The sequence below is a fragment of the Ursus americanus genome, chromosome 2 (assembly GCF_024610735.1).
Source record: "Ursus americanus isolate L20-20 chromosome 2, mUrsAme1.1.p, whole genome shotgun sequence".
NCBI classification, from domain to species: domain Eukaryota; kingdom Metazoa; phylum Chordata; class Mammalia; order Carnivora; family Ursidae; genus Ursus; species Ursus americanus.
The window spans coordinates 15,028,335-15,046,615 of record NC_142128.1 but is presented as its reverse complement, the minus strand read 5'-3'; the positions used below and the strand labels follow the sequence as shown (position 1 = coordinate 15,046,615).

General features: G+C 46.8%; 1 protein-coding gene and 1 long non-coding RNA gene across 6 annotated transcripts; one reads left to right on the top strand and one right to left on the bottom strand.

Moving 5' to 3' along the window:
• The first annotated feature begins 568 nt into the window (after nt 1–568).
• KCTD7 (potassium channel tetramerization domain containing 7) lies at nt 569–17,210 on the top strand. Of its 5 annotated transcripts, XM_087868404.1 has the most exons (6): nt 569–899; nt 3,767–3,936; nt 7,142–7,320; nt 7,784–8,156; nt 12,061–12,230; nt 13,405–17,210. In XM_087868404.1, exons 1-6 carry the CDS (start codon nt 756–758, stop codon nt 13,485–13,487), a joined length of 1,119 nt encoding a protein of 372 aa, XP_087724530.1. In that variant the 5' UTR covers nt 569–755; the 3' UTR covers nt 13,488–17,210. The 5 variants fall into 5 exon arrangements, with proteins under 5 accessions (XP_087724530.1, XP_045642087.1, XP_045642088.1 ...); XM_045786131.2 differs by lacking the exons at nt 12,061–12,230; nt 13,405–17,210 and adding an exon at nt 8,698–11,655 and having other exon boundaries at nt 573–899; XM_045786132.2 differs by lacking the exons at nt 12,061–12,230; nt 13,405–17,210 and adding an exon at nt 11,899–12,032 and having other exon boundaries at nt 574–899.
• Nucleotides 4,043–8,988, bottom strand: LOC148110481 (uncharacterized). Its single transcript, XR_015727011.1, has 3 exons — nt 8,864–8,988; nt 5,604–5,815; nt 4,043–4,351 (listed from the first exon to the last, which is right to left on the bottom strand). It is a non-coding gene; the product is annotated as an uncharacterized LOC148110481 (long non-coding RNA).
• Nucleotides 17,211–18,281: the final 1,071 nt, after the last annotated feature.

Here is an 18,281-nt window from a genome sequence, read left to right as displayed (position 1 = left end):
TTTAGCCCTTATGGCTTGAGGAGGGTTGGCCCCTGTCGCAGGGCTGCCCCTCCTCTCTTACAAGCTCAGCGACTTCAGCCGTCCTCCCGCCACTTCCTCAGCTCTCCTCCCGCACCTCCGCTGGGGTGACCTAGTCCCCCCCGGATTTTCCTGGCCTTCGACGCCCGAGGAGGCACAGGGCCCACTGCCCTGCAGACAGACGAACGACTCGGTCGTGAGCCCTGCCTCCTCTCAAGTTAGGAGGCGCCGACCCCGATGCGGGAACCGCCCTCCGAGCCAACGAGGAGTGCCCGCGTAGAGGCGGCAGCCCCACGCGCCCGCCCTGCGCGCCGAGCGGGAGATAGCGGCTGGAGGGGGCGGGCCTGCTGGCCCGACGACCAATAAGAGCAGGGCAGGCAATCAGGCCCGGCTTCCAGTGGCCACTCGGGCGCAGGCCGACGGCGCTGCCTGCTCTCGGACTGGACGAGTTTCCTGTCAATCGAAGGCGGAGCCAGAGGCGCCTCGGCCAATAGTGGGGGGCGGCCGGGTCAGGCCGGTGGCCCTGCGGTCCGCGCGGTGGTCCGCGAGCCAGTTAGCGCTGAGGGAGTGGCCGCCCTCCCGCCCTCGCGCGCTGCGCTCTCGGCCCCCCCGGGCCCGCCCGTCTGCAGCGCAGCGCCGCGCCGCGCCGCGTCGCGTCATGCCAGGCGCTGCTCGGCGCTAGTGCCCGGGCCGCCGCCGCCCGCCCGAAGCCGCGCCCACTGTCCAGAGCCAGAGGGATGGTGGTAGTCACGGGGCGGGAGCCAGACAGCCGTCGCCCAGACGGTGCCATGTCCAGCTCCGACGCTGAAGACGACTTTCTGGAGCCGGCCACTCCGACGGCCACGCAGGCGGGGCACGCGCTGCCCCTGCTGCCCCAGGAGGTACCTGGGGGTGGGGCGTGGGAAGGGGCGCAGAGGGAGAAGCAGGTGCCCAGCAGAGCTGACCTTGGGGTGTGAGCAGTGCTGAGGCTGCGGTCAGAGGTCGGGCTGAGGGCGGCGCCAGAGGACCTATGCTCCCCGGCCCACCCACCCCCTGGTAAAACGCTCCAGGTGTGTCTTCCCTGCCCCACTGGCACACCTGGCCCCCCTCCCCCAATCCCCGATTCCAGAATTCACGGACTGCAAGGTTGGTTTATAGTCCCACCCCTATGTCCCATCCTTACCAACCAGAGGAGGGAGGATAGGCTGTGGGAAGGGGACCTCGGAGCCCCAAGAGGAGAGTGTCTTCTAGGAAATCCAAGAGGAGGCCTTGGTGGTTGCCCAAACCTAATCTCCAGCTGCCCAGACAGTGGGGTAAGGGACTCTGTGCAGATAAGAAGAGGGCCGATGAATAGATGTGTCCACATTCACCTGACAACTCCATAGCCTTCCTTCACTAGCTCCTGTGTTGGGGTGCTCCTACTGGTCTTAACGTGTATGACAGTATCACATCTAGAGCTGAAATGACCCCCAAGAGAAAGGGAAGAGGAGGAAGGTGGGGCACTCCTGGGCACTGAAGAAGGAGACTAGGAGATAGGAGCTAAGGTCTAGTGCAGGATAAGGGAGCCTGTGATGTGTGGGGTCCTAGGAAAATGGTCAGCTCCAGAGGGGCAGGGCTGGGCTGGGGGTGGCTGGTCCTCTTAGGGTTAGAAGCCTATACCCTCAACATCGGGAACCACTTCTTGTGACAATGAGCAAAACCCTAGAAGTACTCTTTGCAGTTGGAGGGGAAAAAAAAAAAGCCATCAGGAATACTGTGGTGCTTATCTTTTGTGCACTGTCATTGGGAAAACAATGTGATTTGAGAGGAAAGAGCGCAGGACCCAGAGACTGTAGGCCATCTCCCCCATAGGTACATTGTTCCATGTGAGATCTAAAACTGTTTTTGACTGCTTTTTCCTCTGTGCCTCAGTCTTTTTAGCTCTACTATGGAGCAAACACTTGGATTGGTATGAGATGTCTTTGGAAAAGGTGTAAAGAGCTCCAGAAATGTAAAGTATTATTATTCCAAAGTAATATTTTAGTCCTTGGTGTGCACATACAATAGTTTCAGAGGAGCTATAGAGTAAGCAGAAGGCATTTGCTGTCCTTTGGTTGCAGAAGACTAACAGTGCATACATACACGAGAACTGTACACACCTTTCTGTTTTATTCATTCACTCATTCATTCATTCACTCATTCATTCAATGCGTATTTGGGTCTTTACTGCGAGCCAGGCACTGCATTAGGCTCTGGGTAACTTTGACTTAATGTATTTGTATCCTACTTTATTGCACAAAGAATTTGAAAACATATTGTTTTATTTACATGTGGAATCTAAAAAAGCAAACAAACAAAGCATAAATAGACTCATAAATACAGAGAACTAACCAGTGGTTACCAGAGAGGAGAGAGGGTACAGGGATGGGCAAAAAGGGTGAAGGGGAGTGGGAGGTATTGGCTTCCAGTTACAGAATGAATAAGTCACTGGGGTAAAAGGTACAGCGTAGGGAATAAAGTCAATGATATCTTAATAGCGACATATGGTGGCACGTAATGGCTACACTTGTGGTGAGCATACCATAAGCTATAGACCTGTCAAATCGCTGTGTCGTATACCTGGGACTAATGTAACATTGTGTGTCAACTATACCTCAAAAAAAAAAAAAAATGTGGAAAAAAAACAGAACTGGAAAGCTGGGGGAAAGGACTATCTAGAAAAATATACACTGGAGCCTGAGAGATGTTGTAATATGAAAAAGTATGCCCTAGTATAAAATTTTAGTTAATCTGGAGGTTTGTGAGAAAATGAGAGAGAACTGGTTTCATTACTTTTAAAACTACAAGCAGTGAAAGATATTCCCCCTCCCCTGAGCATTTTCGGGGGAACCCAGAGCTTCTCTGGGCCAATCTATACCATCATTCCCTGTTCCTCCCCCTGCCCTCGCCTCCAGAACCTGAGCTGGACTGGGGACTGATCTCACTCTACAGATGAAGTAGGAGAGAAGTGGTGAGGGACAGAGAATGCGGAGTGGATGCCTGGAATGATTCCACAAACATCTACGAGCCCTGTGGGTGGCCTCGTGATTCGTGAATAAGATGCTGTCCCTGCCCTCAGGCAGCTTGGGGCCTAGAAGGGTGGACTGACAGGAGTAAATAACTGCCCGTGTATCATGCTAGGCACTATAAGAGGAGAGCGTGGCACATGGTGAAGGCACAATGGAGGGAATACTTAGTTAACTCCCTCTTGGGGGCAGGCGAGGGACAAAAGAGCAGAAATGCTCACAAAATCAGGAAACTTGAAGAGAAGCTTTTAGAATGAGTGGCTGCTGCTAACATATATGGTGCCTTGGTGTGCATCGGAGAAAGGGCACACAGCTGGGCTAGCAGGTCACTCGCAGACGGGTGCCCTTGTGCAGTGAACAACGCACACCACGCATAGGGCAATTGCATATGCTAGATGGACAGAGGGAGAGTGGGAAGAATATTCCGGACAGAGAAGACAGCATAAGCAAGGGCATAGAAATGGCAAATTCATTCTAGAGCAGAGATAGGAGAACTGGGTGTGGGGAGGCCTGATTTAATGGCTATCGGGGGGACAGTGGGGTGGACTTGGCAGCTGAGGAGTACGGAAAGGGAGGAGAGAGAAGAGCAGTCAGAAAGACTCCCAGACTTTTGCCTTGGCTGCCTGCATGGTGCAGCGCTAATGAGACCCACGGAGACTGCAGACAGAGCAGCCCCTGCTTCACTCCCCAAAGTCTGGCTGAAGGTGCCGGTGGTTCCTTTCCAGTTTCCCGAGGTTGTCCCCCTTAACATTGGAGGGGCTCACTTCACCACACGCCTGTCTACCCTGCGGCGCTATGAAGACACCATGCTGGCGGCCATGTTCAGCGGGCGGCATTACATCCCCACCGACGCCGAGGGCCGGTACTTCATCGACCGGGACGGCACCCACTTTGGGTATGTTTCCCCCTCTGTGGTCAACTCTGTAGCCCTAGCGAGTAAGTGTCGGGGACTCTGGTGTCGTCTATAATACCTAGAAGAGGAAATAACAAGTGTGCTGATGGAACTTAAGAATATGTTTATTGAATGAAATCAAAGTCATAGTTTCTTTCCCAGAGGCGACGAGGGCAGCCAGAGAAATCCCAGGTGACGCGCACTGGCTGGATGTGGTGAAACTCTTCTGTCCTGTGAACTTGAAGACCAGGAAGTTGTCATCTGTGGGGAATAGTTGTGATCCCACCTGGAGGCGGGGGTGTGGGGTGCTCCAAAACAACTTCTTGGGGAAAACCCTCCGATTCAGAATCCAGGGCTCCACACTGCCGTTAGGGAGGGACGTGGTGTCGACCGTGGTTCTCAGACTTCCTTCAATAGTCTAAAACAGACAAACGAAAGAGGTGAGGGAAGGGCTAATACGTGATTGCCATCCTTTAATTTTGCCAAGAAAAGTCTTCTTAAAAAAACACCTTCAATTGTGACTGTCCTTTTAATACTAAAACATGGGAAGACACAAACTCAAAAAAGAAAATAGCCCTTCCGAAGAAAGGACTTCTGACACCTGACACATGAACAGTTTAAAGACTTTATGTTTTAGTTTCCTTATTTGTGAAATGAGAAATAATTATAGCTGCCTTACAGGCCTGCCATGCCGATTACATAAGGAGCCTTGGTGTGACCCCTGGTCAGGTCCTTCCAGAGCATGTGGCTAAAGCTCTTTGCCCCTTCAGTCTAACTTTGGAGGTGACTAGAGCACTAATACGGTTCTCCACCTTCAACAAATCGACTAGGGAGGCAGAAACTCTCCAACCACTACGTCTCTGTGCTGGCCTCCCAGTAGGATTGCCCGCACTGGGAGAAAGGTCATTTTTATCCTCAGAAAGGAGCGTCTGGTCAAACAATTTACTTTGAACCATCTAGGTGTCCCCATTGGGCTGTCAGCTGCCTCCAATGCTGAGAAAACAAAGTGTCACATCGCTCCGCAGAGCTATAAAAAGATTTTTGTTTGCAGGCTGTTTGGGGGAGGAAAGTGCTGGCCCCAGCTGGCAGCTCCCACAGCACTTTTAGCTGGGCCTTGCCCCGGGGTTATGTTTTTGAGAGCAGACCAAGGTTTGCTTAAGATCCTAGAGGACTAATTTGGAAAGAGGTTGTGGGGAGGGGGAAACAGGGTTTGGCTCTAGGTCGATGTGCCCATGCCCAGGTGGCCATAGCTGGAGAGGGTCAGAGGCGGGCAAGGGTGTGGCAGAAAGCAGGATATTGTGGCATTTTTCCTTGGGCTGTTGGACTCCAGTGGCCTATGATTCATCATCAGCAGATGGAGTTGCTTAAAGACTCAGATAAAATAAAATAGGGGTTTAAGGCATTTGGTCAGGTGCGTTTCTCTGCTGGTACAGTTCATGTGTTCCCAGTACCCACCGTGAAGGCTGCTTGAGCCGTCACCTGGGGCAGTTTCCCATCGTGATCCGTGAATAACACCGTGGACTAGAGTCTGGACCACTCTGGGTATGGGCTTGAAGTCAACCATGTCTGCATCTGGCTCCCGCTGGCTGTGGCTCCTTAGAAAGGCTTTCTTAACCTCCTGGAGCCCCCCCTTTTCCTCATTGATAAAATGGACCTAAAATGGCACTTACCGCACAATGTCACTGAAGTGATTAAAAGGGGTAACACATGAATAGTGACGGACACAGATTAGTACTTAGTGAGTGTTAGCTGGTATTACATCACGGTCATAGACCACTATGGAGGCGACATCTTGATCTCGGGGTTTGCTCACATATCTTCACAGAAAAGACCTTCCCACACCTCCCAGTGAAGGATCTGATTATTCTTAGCGCTAAGGAATCTGAAGATAGAATGAAAAGAAGTGAGTCTTTATTTTAAGAAAATGCAGTAGGTATTTTATTCATTGCAGGCACCAGTTTGTTCAGGTGTTAGGGTAGGCATCTGATGCCTTTATAGCTACAGAACAAGACTAATGGCGAGGGTATGTGGAAGATGGGGACCCTTCCGCATTGCTGGTGGAAATGTAAAATGCTACAGCCATTTTGTTAAGCATGCACTTCACCTTATGACTGAGCAATTCTACTCCTAATATATACCCAAGACAAGGTGGTACATGGGCCCCCAGAAAGTCTTGTACAGGAATGCTTGTCACAGCTTTACTCGTAAGAGCCCCACACTGGAAACAACGCAACTGTCTATCCACAAGAGAATGGGTAAATAAATGGCAGTGTATCCATTCAATGCCGGGCCACTGAGCTTGTTACACACAACATAGGGGATGAATCTCAGAAACGTTCTGTTGAAGGAGAGAAGCGAGGCATAGAAGAGAACGTACTGTGTGCTTCCGCTTATATGAATTTCAAGATGAGGCAGAACTTATCTTTGTTGATAGAATTCTGGGATTGAATGGGAAGAAGCAGAGAGAAACTTTAAGGAGATGGAAATGTTCTGTATCTTGGTGTAGGCGGTGGTTGTAATCCAGCTATATGATTTGTACCTTGATTGCATATTAATTATACCTTGATTTAAATATATAGATTAAGGAGCCTAGAAATCACATCTTTCCATTATTCCTATGTACACCTAATAATAATAACCCCTAATAAAAATAAAAAATACCATACCTAATAATAAGTATAAATATAATAGTAATGATACTGATAATAACAGTTACTAATGCATACTGAGGGCTTATTCGGTGCCAGGTATTTTCCAAGCACTTTTTTTTTTTTTAAAGAATTTATTTATTTATTCGACAGAGATAGAGATAGCCAGCGAGAGAGGGAACACAAGCAGGGGGAGTGGGAGAGGAAGAAGCAGGCTCATAGCGGAGGAGCCTGATGTGGGGCTCGATCCCATAACGCCGGGATCACGCCCTGAGCCGAAGGCAGACGCTTAACCGTTGTGCCACCCAGGCGCCCCTTCCAAGCACTTTTTATCTATTAACTCACTTAGGCCCTTCATACCATTATGGGGTAGTTTTTTTTTTTTTTTAATTTCCCCCATTTTACAGATGAGAAAATCAAGGCATAGAGAGAGGTTAGGTTCATTTACCCAAGGTTACACAGCTGGTAGTCTGGTTCCAGATTTCTGTGCTGTAACTCCTGTGTGGCACTGCCCAGACCCATCAGCTCCTTCTCACCAACTCTCTTTCCTTCTCGCTCAGAGATGTGCTGAATTTCCTGCGCTCAGGGGACCTGCCTCCCCGGGAGCGTGTACGGGCTGTGTACAAAGAGGCCCAGTACTATGCCATCGGGCCCCTCCTGGAGCAGCTAGAAAACATGCAGCCTCTGAAGGGGGAGAAAGTGCGCCAGGCATTTCTGGGACTCATGCCCTATTACAAAGGTGAGGGGTCAACTGCCCAGGGTGGTCGAGGTGTGGGAAAGGAGGGTTGCAAGGCATCTGTCCGGGCCTAGGTCTTCACCAGAAGAAGTGGGTCTGAGATTCATCTACGTTACTCAAGATTGGAGAGATTCCTGCTTCCCTTTCTGCCCTTCCCTCCCAGTCACACTGGGAAGATTCAGGTTAAATAGGACCCGCTTTGCCTGTGACCTCATCAAATCACATTTCAAAAGGATTGTCCTCATTCCATCTTTTTGGTTTCCTTCTGCCATGGTGATCCATGACCCCTGTTTAAGTTTGTGCCCTTCATAAGCCCACAGAGTCCCTTCCCCAGGATCTCTCTCTCTCCTGTTGGATCCTGCCTTCACTGGGGCTCTCTCTTTGTGCCCTGACACTGCCTTGCCCACCCCCCACCCCAGCCTCCTGACCCCTGTCCCAGTGATGGGTGCTGTGTTCACTCCCACAGACCATTTGGAGCGGATCGTGGAGATCGCCCGGCTGCGTGCGGTACAGCGGAAGGCCCGCTTTGCCAAGCTCAAGGTCTGTGTCTTCAAGGAGGAGATGCCCATCACCCCCTACGAGTGTCCGCTTCTCAACTCCCTGCGCTTCGAGCGGAGTGACAGCGACGGGCAGCTCTTTGAGCACCACTGCGAAGTGGATGTGTCCTTTGGGCCCTGGGAGGCTGTGGCTGATGTTTATGACCTACTGCACTGCCTGGTCACGGACCTGTCAGCCCAGGGCCTCATCGTGGACCACCAGTGCATCGGGGTGTGCGACAAGCACCTCATCAACCACTACTACTGCAAGCGCCCCATCTATGAGTTCAAGATCACGTGGTGGTGAGTAGCCCTGGTAGGGAACAGAGTCCCGTCAAGGAGGGTGTCCATTCTCTTTAGTGGCTCTGGGAGTAAGATCCCTGGAAGGGATCCTAACTGCCCCAGACCTGCTGAGGTGAGGACCAAGTCCTGAGGCACAGCTCCAAGGGGATGGAGGTCCCCTGGCAGCTCCAGTCTCCCGGCTGTACCTCGGGGTCAGGCTCAGGGCTTTTGGCCCACAGGGACTTGGTACCTGCACTCACCTGACCTTTCCTCAAGGCACAGCAGTCTTTGCCTGAGGCTGATGGGGTCTGGCTAGCTAGGGCTTGACCGGGAAGTCCAGAGAGGTTTTGTCACACTCGATCTTGCAAGAGAGTTTCTGCCCTTTTTAGTGCCACGTTACCAAACTAATATAGGCGTAATCACGTCCTCAGCCCCGTTCGAGTATCCCTTCCTTGTGCCTAGCATATAGGTATGAACACAGAATACGAGGGGGGATTTACCCAAGGAACTACCCCACGGCCCCTGACTGAAGAAGAAGCATCCTCTCTCCCTCTTCCCCCAGGGATAGTTTCACGGTTTGTTCTAGGATGTGGAAAGACTCTCCCTCCTGAAACATATTCTTCACCACCTTTTGGAGATGTAACCATAGTTGCCAAAGCCGTGCACCAGGTTGGCCTTAGAAGAGCACAATGTTTACAGCCCTGCCTTAGGGCCTTGGCTTCTCCTACCTTCCACCAACCTTCCTTGCTTGAAGGGTTATCTCCTCAGGGCTGTAATGCAGATTTCAGAGGTTCCTTTTGAAGATTCCCGGAGTCAAGCAGGCAAGTTGCACAGATCTTCTGTTATCTTTGAGTGTGGCACCCTTTCTGGAGGCTCAGAATGTCTCTTTGGCTGCCATTTCATGTGTTAGCATCCAATTTGTGGTGAACCTCTGTAGACAGGAACCCCCTCTTTTTTAAACCCTGTTGCTTTATCCTGCTCACGTTCTCCTAGGAGAGTGTCTGTTCCGAGGAAGCAAAGAAAGGGTTGGGTGGGAGGCACAGCTATACCAGGAGCTGTAGGACGATCGCAGCAAACCTCCATCACATTTTACTCTCCACATCTCAGAGAGAGAAAAAGATCCACAAGGTTCTGCTCCCACTGCTTTTTCTTCTTGCTCCATCTGCAGACTAGGGCTGTTAAGCAAGCTATGGACATGCATCTCCTGAAGGAAGAGCTATGCAGCACCAGTAATTGGAACATAGCATTTCTGTGCTGCATTAAGGGCTTCTCCCTGTAATCGTTGACTGCACTCGACTGTCCTGGGTGTTTTGTAGGGAGATTTTTTTTTATATGTAAAACACTGGTGAGGACAGCCTCATTGGTCTCAGTCCTACGAGACCAGACTGGTGAGGTAGGGCGAAGGGGAACGGAAGATGTCTGCATCCTTCCGAGGAAGAGAAGGCCAAGTCCTGGGACCTTGCCGAACTCCTTCATAGGGCAGTGACCTCGTGGCCCTCTGTGGAACAGGAATTCTGGGGCGTGGTTTTGCACTCTCCCATTATATGGTGGAACAGATCTAAGAGGAAGGTATAGTCAGTTGTTCGGGTTCTGAGATCTGTGTTCTGTTGTTCTCATCCACAAATGAATCATCACTGTTCTGGAGTTGATGTCCCTGCTTGAAGCTTACTCCAGCAACATGGCTCTTGTCTTGTTCTAACAGAAGTCTTTCGTTTAAGTCGCTCCAGTTGGTGTTACTGCCTAACACAAATGCATTTTTGGACAGACACTGAGGCAAGCTATTCAGGAGAAAGGCAGTGTGAGGAGAAGGCAGACAATTAATCCCAGTGCTTTCAGTAATCTGGCCTTGGCTCCTTCTCGTTCCCACCCCTGGCTCAGAGCATCACAGAACATCGGTTATTTAGAGTCCATACATGTAAAATAGAGTGATTGGTTGGCTCAAAAGCAAGTTTGCTCAAAAATGGACCCTGAAGACTAGCTTGGGGCTACAGGGCTGCTGGATAAGGACACTGTCCCCAGGCCCCTTGCTAGAGACACTCCTTTGGACCACTCTGGCCCTGTGTTATCCTCACAGTGGTGTACTCTGTGCCATTGTGGGAGAGACAAGGCTCGGGGCCAGTAGACCAGGCAGAGCAGGGATACTGGCAGCCAGCTTAGAGCTCTTTCCAAATGAAGTAAAAAAAGTCAATGGCCCAGTTTGGCCATTCTCTGATGAGAAGCCAAGGCCAAGATGAAAAGTGCTTTTGGATGTGACGATTTGTGGTAAAGGCCTCCAGATAAAGGTCATGTCTGAGGAAGTGACTTCTCCCAGTTGGATCCCTTCTCAACTCTAAATGGTCAGGTCTAGAGCATAAGAAGGGTTGGATTAGGAAGGAGGGCTCCAAAGGATGAATGCTTCTTCCTAATTGAAAGGGAGTATATTTTCATAGAATTCTTGTGCATAATGTTGATGGGTCAAACCAAGTGCCTGCCTTTGGAGCTTCCGTTGTGTTTGACTTGGGGCACCTTTTCTCCCAGGTGTTGTGCTCACTGGTTGGGAAGGTGAAAGATTTAGGAGATAGGATTGAATGGTGCAAAAGCAGCCATAACAAAATTCAACCAAAATGACAAACTTAATGGCAACAACAAAGATTGAAAGAAAACCACAATGAAACACATCACAACATCCCAGATGGAGGAGTTCTTTGGGTAACGCTCTAAATAGAAGAAAGAGAGGAATCGTCACCATTCGTATTCTACCTTTGGTTAATTCACGAGGCTGTCCAGTGCTTAGCGTGTGGAAAGCAGTCAACTGTGCGCTGAAAGTTTCTATTCTTTCTTCCTGGGGCTTAGGATATTCTGGGAGCTGTCTGAGCCTTGTGCCTCAGGCCGGTCAGGTGACATAATCTTCCTGTTCTGGGTTGCTTGTTGGAAGACTAGAAGAATGACATTTGCAAGCCACAGAGCGGGGTGAGCCTCAGTGTGCAGTCTTGGTCTAAGCTGGACCCTGAAGAGGTTAAGAAAAATGACAGCAAAGCAAAACAAAAACTACTTACACTGAGCGTTTTGATCCCAGGGAGAATTTTAAACATCCTCCTGCATACCTTCTGTCCGTCTTTGATTCTAAGTGATTAAGCTTTCTTAGGTACCTTTTTGCTGGGGCTCTTTCATGAAGGTAGTGAGTGCCTGCCTTGTCATCCTTAAAAGAGGGAGGCTTTATTCATCAGAAGCCGGAGTGTGGGGAACTGGAGTGGAAGAGGCACTTTTTGGAATCCTGGAAGAAACATATATGTATACAGATGTTAATTGGGAGAAGGGTGGGTTCGCAGGGGTTGAAGAGGCGGGAACAAAGACTGGGTGTAGGAACAGGTTGCCTCTGGAGTGTGGGAGGTCACCTGGGTCCACTGTCTTCCTTCTGTATGGTGTTGGGTTTGTGTACACGGTATAACACTTCCTATGTTCGTTCACTACCTGTCTGTGTAAGCGCTTTGGTGCATAGAGCCCCAGTGCCCTCACATGGCATTAAAGTAAACAATTAGAACCTGGGTGCTGTGCCTTTCTTTTTTTTTTAGAGACTTACTCTCATCCCTCCTCTGCCCCCCACTGTGCCAGCAAACAACGTCTTGATTTCTGCTTAAAATGTGATATGTTTGGGGTGCTCAGCTCGATAAAGTAGGCTCTTTCCTGAGACCAGCAGCTGAACTTCTGCCCTGGCTTGAAGTACAAGGGAGATGGGCCCCATGAAGGCCCTTCTGCAGTTACTCTAGCCTTGTCTCTGTTCCAGGTAGGAGTGTGCCCACCCAGTCTAGGCACACAACTCTGCCCTATTGTGTTGAGAGGTCTCCAAGGGAGGAAGATACCACACTTGCACAGTCACTGTGTGGCTCACACCCATGTCAGGTGGTTCTGGAAGAAATCCCTCCTATCCTTCACCGCTTCTTTCAAGGGAGAGAGAAATGGCTTTAAGCTTATGTGAGCCTCAGTGGTTAAGACCCTTCCTTGAGGAAAATGGACGTGAGTTGCCCTTCCTCCGAAAACAGAGTTTGACACCTTCCTGGATAATGAGTGTCCTCATCAAGATGTCCCTTGGAGTCACTTCATGGATTACCCAGAAAGGTGAGTTTGACATGCTGGGTAACTATGCCGCCCTCCAACTGCTTCCTTAAATCCCTGATTATTCTGCCTTTAAACAAAAGCACTGTATCACCTGTGCCAGGTGTATTCCCTGACCTACTTACTGTGCGCACAACCACATAGTAATGATACGCTAGTAATACTTAACAAGTTGGCAACTGAAGCTCGTGGAGGTGTAATTTCCTCAAGGGCACATAGCTAGGAAGTAGCAAAGTCAGGATTCAAACCCAGGGCCCTTTTCTGAAATCCTCACAGGTGTTCAATAGAGCCCTCCCTTCTTCTTGGCAGCTCAGTGTCCCCCCTCTCGGGCTTAGGGCTTCCCCCTGCTTCAACCTGTGAAAATTTGAAAGGCAGATACTCTAGAAGGAATATTAGAAAGACTTTCTTTGATGTGTAGGTTTTAAGTTGTCCCTGAGCATTAAGGACCTAACTGGGGTCCCCAGTGTACTGCCCTTCTTAGTGAGGGACGTATGTTCACTAGGTGGAGAAGGGCCCTGCTCATGGGCAGTGATGGAGGTGAGTAATGGCTCCCTGGCTGGACCCTAGGTGTGGTGAGATGATCCAGGACGGCCTGAATTAATCAGACTCTCGCAGCCTACAGGCCTAACCACACAGATGTGCTATGCAGCCTGACCATGAGGGGAAGGATGCCCGAGGCCTCGGCCCTCCTTCCAGGACCCCTGGCCTCAAGAGAATAAGTGAATGTAAAGCTTTTTAGTTTAGCTTAGGGGATCTTGTGTGCCTGGCTTGGGGCTTATGGCCTTTAGACTCTGGGTCTCAGCCCTGCCTGTTTGTTCCCTTGTCATCATTTTGGACATGACCTCTTAGCTAGCTTTACTTACTTTTCGTTTTGATTTGTTTAACCTACAGCATTTTCCTTTAGCTTTTATTTACTTACCTTTAACTTCCTTTCTTTTGATTCCATAACATTTTGTTTTTCTGTCATGTATTTTGTGTTCTCTATTTTTCAAATGTAATTTTAGACTTTATTTCTAACTTAACTTTAAAGTAAAGCACCTGTATGAATAGGATGCCAGTGAAGGTAGTTCTTGTTCTGAGCAAGAGTAATTAGGTGCTGCTGCTTTTTTTCTTCTCCAGTCATTTCTACAATGATCTTATTAGCTGTGAACATTAGGTATTTCATTTTTTCCCTTAGATGAATATCTTCTTCTAAAGTCTAAATACAAGGAAAAACTGACAGTGTTACCACAAAAGTCACAGATCCAGGTTATCTGCTAGATCCGATGGCCAGGCTTTTACCTCCTCCTCCAGGATGCCTGCCTCCCCCCAGATACACACAGTAACAGTCAGTTCGGACTTAGGAACAGGGCAGTCTCATTCCCAACTGCTGAGGACTTCTTCCTTCACACACTCGTTCTTCCTGAGCAATGACATGATCTAAATATCCTGGGATTCCACCACCTCCAACCACCTGGAGCTAAGTGGAAACAGTGCACCAGGAAAAAAATCCAACTCGACTGCAGGAAAGACATCGAATTGAACCATCTTGACCCATCCAGAAGTACTTCATAAAAGGGACCCATAATCAGACCGTGATGCACCTTTTCCACCCTTCTGTGATCTCAGTAGCAACCTGAATCACCCTTCCACAAACCATGACTTTTAGAAGAGTCTCCTAATGTATTACAGACCCTGGGTTTTTTCCTATATCGTGTGATCTTGGCAGATGGCCTAGCTCCAGTCGATCTTTGGAATAGACGTATACAAACTTCTCCTTTATTACAAAAAATTAAGAAATAGAACCCCAAAGCACCACAAAACTTAGAGCTTGATCTCCATTAAAGGAAATTTATAAATTAAGAGTTGAGTTGAAATCTTTATACCTCTGTTATTTTTGTAAAGGGATTGGATGGTATCATGAGTAGGTTTAAGTCCCTAGAATGTGTATCAACTAATATAAATGCCTTTATTAGTGTGCTTAGTAGCGTGCTTTCCAACATTACAACCTTACCGTCAGCTCTACCTCGACCCCAGGGACCCATCTGTGTATGCACATGTCATGGGTGCCCACTGTCCCTACTCTCACCGTGTCATCTTCACTGCCCCCTCTCCCCCACCACTCATGACTGCCCTGTCTTTGCATTTTAAAGCTGGTTGGCCACTTCTGGCCATACCTCATCCAGCATTTGGTAGCCAGCCCAGGCAGTGACACTTTGTCCAACACTGCCCCCAACCTATTCTCAGGCAGTTAGGCACTCTTTGCACTGAGGTCCCGGGCTTTCTGATTCAGCTTTCTCATCTGGCCTGCTAGGATTTGAAGAGCATTTTCAGCCCTTCTCTCTAAGCTCTGTGTCTACTCCCACAGTGGCTGCAGAAGACACTTGCAAGACCCCACTGAACAGATAAATTAGCTTCCCCATCCTCTATCCTTGGAAGGGATAATCAACATCCTTTTCCCAGAAACTACATTCACCAAGAGCTTCCTAACAAAAATAGGGACTTCCCTGGTCAGCTGGCCACATCACTATTGGCTGAAATGAGGATGGCATTATTCACTTGGCACTCCCAGAAAGTCAAGGCAGAATGTATCTGCCTCCAGACATATTCAGGGAATGTTCTACCCGATTGCCTAATTTTATACTTCCAAATATAGCTCTATTTGGGAATTTGGAAATTTTTGGTATTTATCAAAAAAATCTGGTTAAGGTTACAGAAAAGATGGTGTTGGCAGTGCAGGGCTCTGCTTCTCAAGTGCAGCCCCTACTCTGCCCTATTCCTTGGTGTGGCCTACAGAGCCAAGTGCTACAACTACCTGAAACCTCGAGCAGAAGAGGAAAGGAGGATAGCAGCTAAGGAGAAAAAGAAGCAGGGTAAATGGAAACATATTGAGAGAGAAGTGGCAGAAGCCCAAGACAACAGCATACGAAAGTGAGCCTGCTTTTCTCTGGAATGGTATGGATGAATAAAGTTCTCTGTGTTGTGTGGTGCTCCAAAAAACCAAAACAAACAAAAAACCCCCCCACAAAACTGTGTAAATTACGTCAAAATGTAAAGCTTCTGCCTAGCGAAGGACACAATCAACAACAGTTGCCTTTTAAGTCAACCAACCGAATGGGAGAAGATATTTGCAAATGACATATCCAATAAAGGGTTAGTATCCAAAATATATAAAGAACTTATACAAATCAACACCCAAAAACTAATCCCAAAAAACAAAAAATGGGCAGAAGAAATGAGCAGACATTTCTCCAAAGAAGACATCCAAATGGCCAACAGACATGAAAAGATGCTCAATATCACTTTATACTATTACTATACTCATTACTATATTGTAAGAATACCACGTATAACACACATAACATACAAAATATGTATTAACACCTATTTATGTTATCAGTAAGGCTTCCAGTCCACAGTACACTTTTAGTCATCCGGTTTCTGGGGAGTCAAAAGTTACATGCAGATTTTCAACAGTAGGTCAATACCCCTAACCCTCACATTGTTTAAGAGCCAACTGTAATGGGTTATAACCCACTGAATAAAATAAGAATCCATGAATTTATGTTGACAGAAATAAATAATTACACAAAGGAGAGTTTGGGGTGGCTATATTATTAGATTTTACATTAGAAAAAGCGTTATAAGAGACAAGAAGGACTTCATATACAGAAAAAGATTAAATCCAACAAGATGACATAACAATTATAAGCATATGTGCATCTAACATCAGAGCACATATGAAACAAAACAAGAAGAGAATTAAGGGAGAAATTGACAATTCTACAATAGTGGTTGGAGACTTCAGTATTTCACTTTTAATAATGGGTAGAACAACCAGAGAAAAGATCAAGACGGAAAGAGAGTCCATGAACGACAGTATAATCCAGGTATACCTAATGGACATATATAGAACTCTTCACCTGACAGTAATGGAACACACATTCTTCTCAAATGCATATAGAACACTGTCCAGAGTGAAACATGTTTTAGGCCAGAAAACAAGTCCTTTTTTTTATTAAAAATTTTCAGCTTTATTGAGATATAATCAACATATAACACTGTGTAAGTTGAAGGTATACAACATGTTGATTTGATATGCTTATATACTGCAAACGTTTCTATCAGTAGCATTAGCTAACCTGTATCATATCACATCATGTAATCACCATAGAAAACAAGTTTTAATAAATTTTGAAAAATCATACAAAGTATCTTTTCTAATTACTGTGGAACAAAACTAGAAACAGTAGCAGAAGGAAAACTCACGAAAATGTGAAATTTTTTTAAAAAATGCTCTTAAATAACCAATGGTCAAAGAAGGAATCATAAAGGAAATTAAAAAATATTTTGAGACAAATGAAAATGAAAGCACAACATACATAACCTAGAGAATGTACTGAAAGCAGTGCTGAAGTGAAATTTATACCTGCAAACATGTACATTAAAAAAATCTCAAATCAACAACCTAACTATACACCTTAAAAAAATTTTTTTTTTTTTTAAAGTAGGCTCCACACCCAAGCATGGGGCTAGAACTCATGACACTGAGATCAAGAGTCCATGCTCTACCAACTAAGCCAGCCAGGAGCCCCTATACACCTTAAAGGAACTAGAAAAAGAACCACAAACTGAGCCAAAGTTATCAGAAAGTAGGAAATAAAAATTAGAGTGGAGATAAGTGAAATAATGAATAGGATAAAAAGAGAATATAGAAAACAAACACAAAATTTGTTGTTTTTTTAAATCGGCAAAATTGGGGCGCCTCGGTGGCTCAGTTGGTTAAGCATCTGCCTTCAGCTTGGGTCATGATCCCAGGGTCCTGGGATGGAGCCCTGTGTCAGGCTCCCTGCTCAGCAGGGAGTCTGCTTCTCCCTCTCCTTCTGCCCCTGCTTCCAGCTCAGGCTCTCTCACTCTCTCTCAAATAAACAAATATAATCTTAAAAAAAAAAATCAGCAAAATTGACAAATATTTAGCTAGAATGTCAGAGAAAAAAGAGAAGACTCAAGCTGCTAAAATCAAATTAAATTGGCACCTGGGTGGCTCAGATGGTTAAGTGTTTGCCTTAGGCTCAGGTCATGATCACCAGGTCCTGGGATCGAGCCCCACGTTAAGCTCCCAGCTCAGTGGGGAGTCTGCCTCTCCCCCTGCTTGTGCTCTCTCTTATGTCTCTCTCTCTCTCTCTCTCTCAAATGAATAAATTTAAAAATCTTAAAAAAAAGAAATTAAAGAGGGGACATTACTACTGACTTTACATAAATAAAAAGGATTACAAGAGAATACTATGAATATATGTACACCAACAAATTAACCAAAGGAAATGGACTAATTTTCAGAAATATAAATCCTACCAAGTTTGAATCACAAAGAAATAGAGAATCCAAATAGATCTATAACTAGTGACAAGGTTGAATCAGTAATCAAAAACCCTCCAAGAAAGAAAAGCCTTGGACTTGATGGTTTTGCTGGAGAAGTCTACCAAAGACTTAAAGAACTAATACCAATACTTCTCAAACTTTTCCAAAAAATTGAAAGTGAACGGAATGCTTTCTAACTCATGCTAACTCATTTGTTGCCCTGATACTGCGCCAGACAAAGACACGATAGGGAAAAAAAAACAAAAAAAAAATACAGACCACTATCCCCTATGAATATCAATACAAAAATTCTCAACAAAATATGAACAAACTGAATTCCACAGCATATCAAAGGATTATATACTGTGGCCAAGTGGGATATATTCCTAGAATACAAAGATGGTCTTAAGAGGATAAAGGGGAAAAAACTAACTGATACAGAAAAATCTTGTGACACAATTCAACACCCTTTCATGATAAAACACTGAACAGACTAGGAATAGAGTGAAACTCAGTATAAGAAAGCCTATGTATGAAAAACCCACAGCTAACTTTCTCTTCAACGGTATAAGACAGAAAGTGTTGCTACTAAGATCAGGAATAAGACAAAGATACCTGTTTTTTATTTTTTTTGTTTTCCAATTCTATTTAACATAGTATGGGAAGTTCTAGCCAGAGCAACTAGGTAAGAAAAAGAAATAAAAGGCATCCAAATTG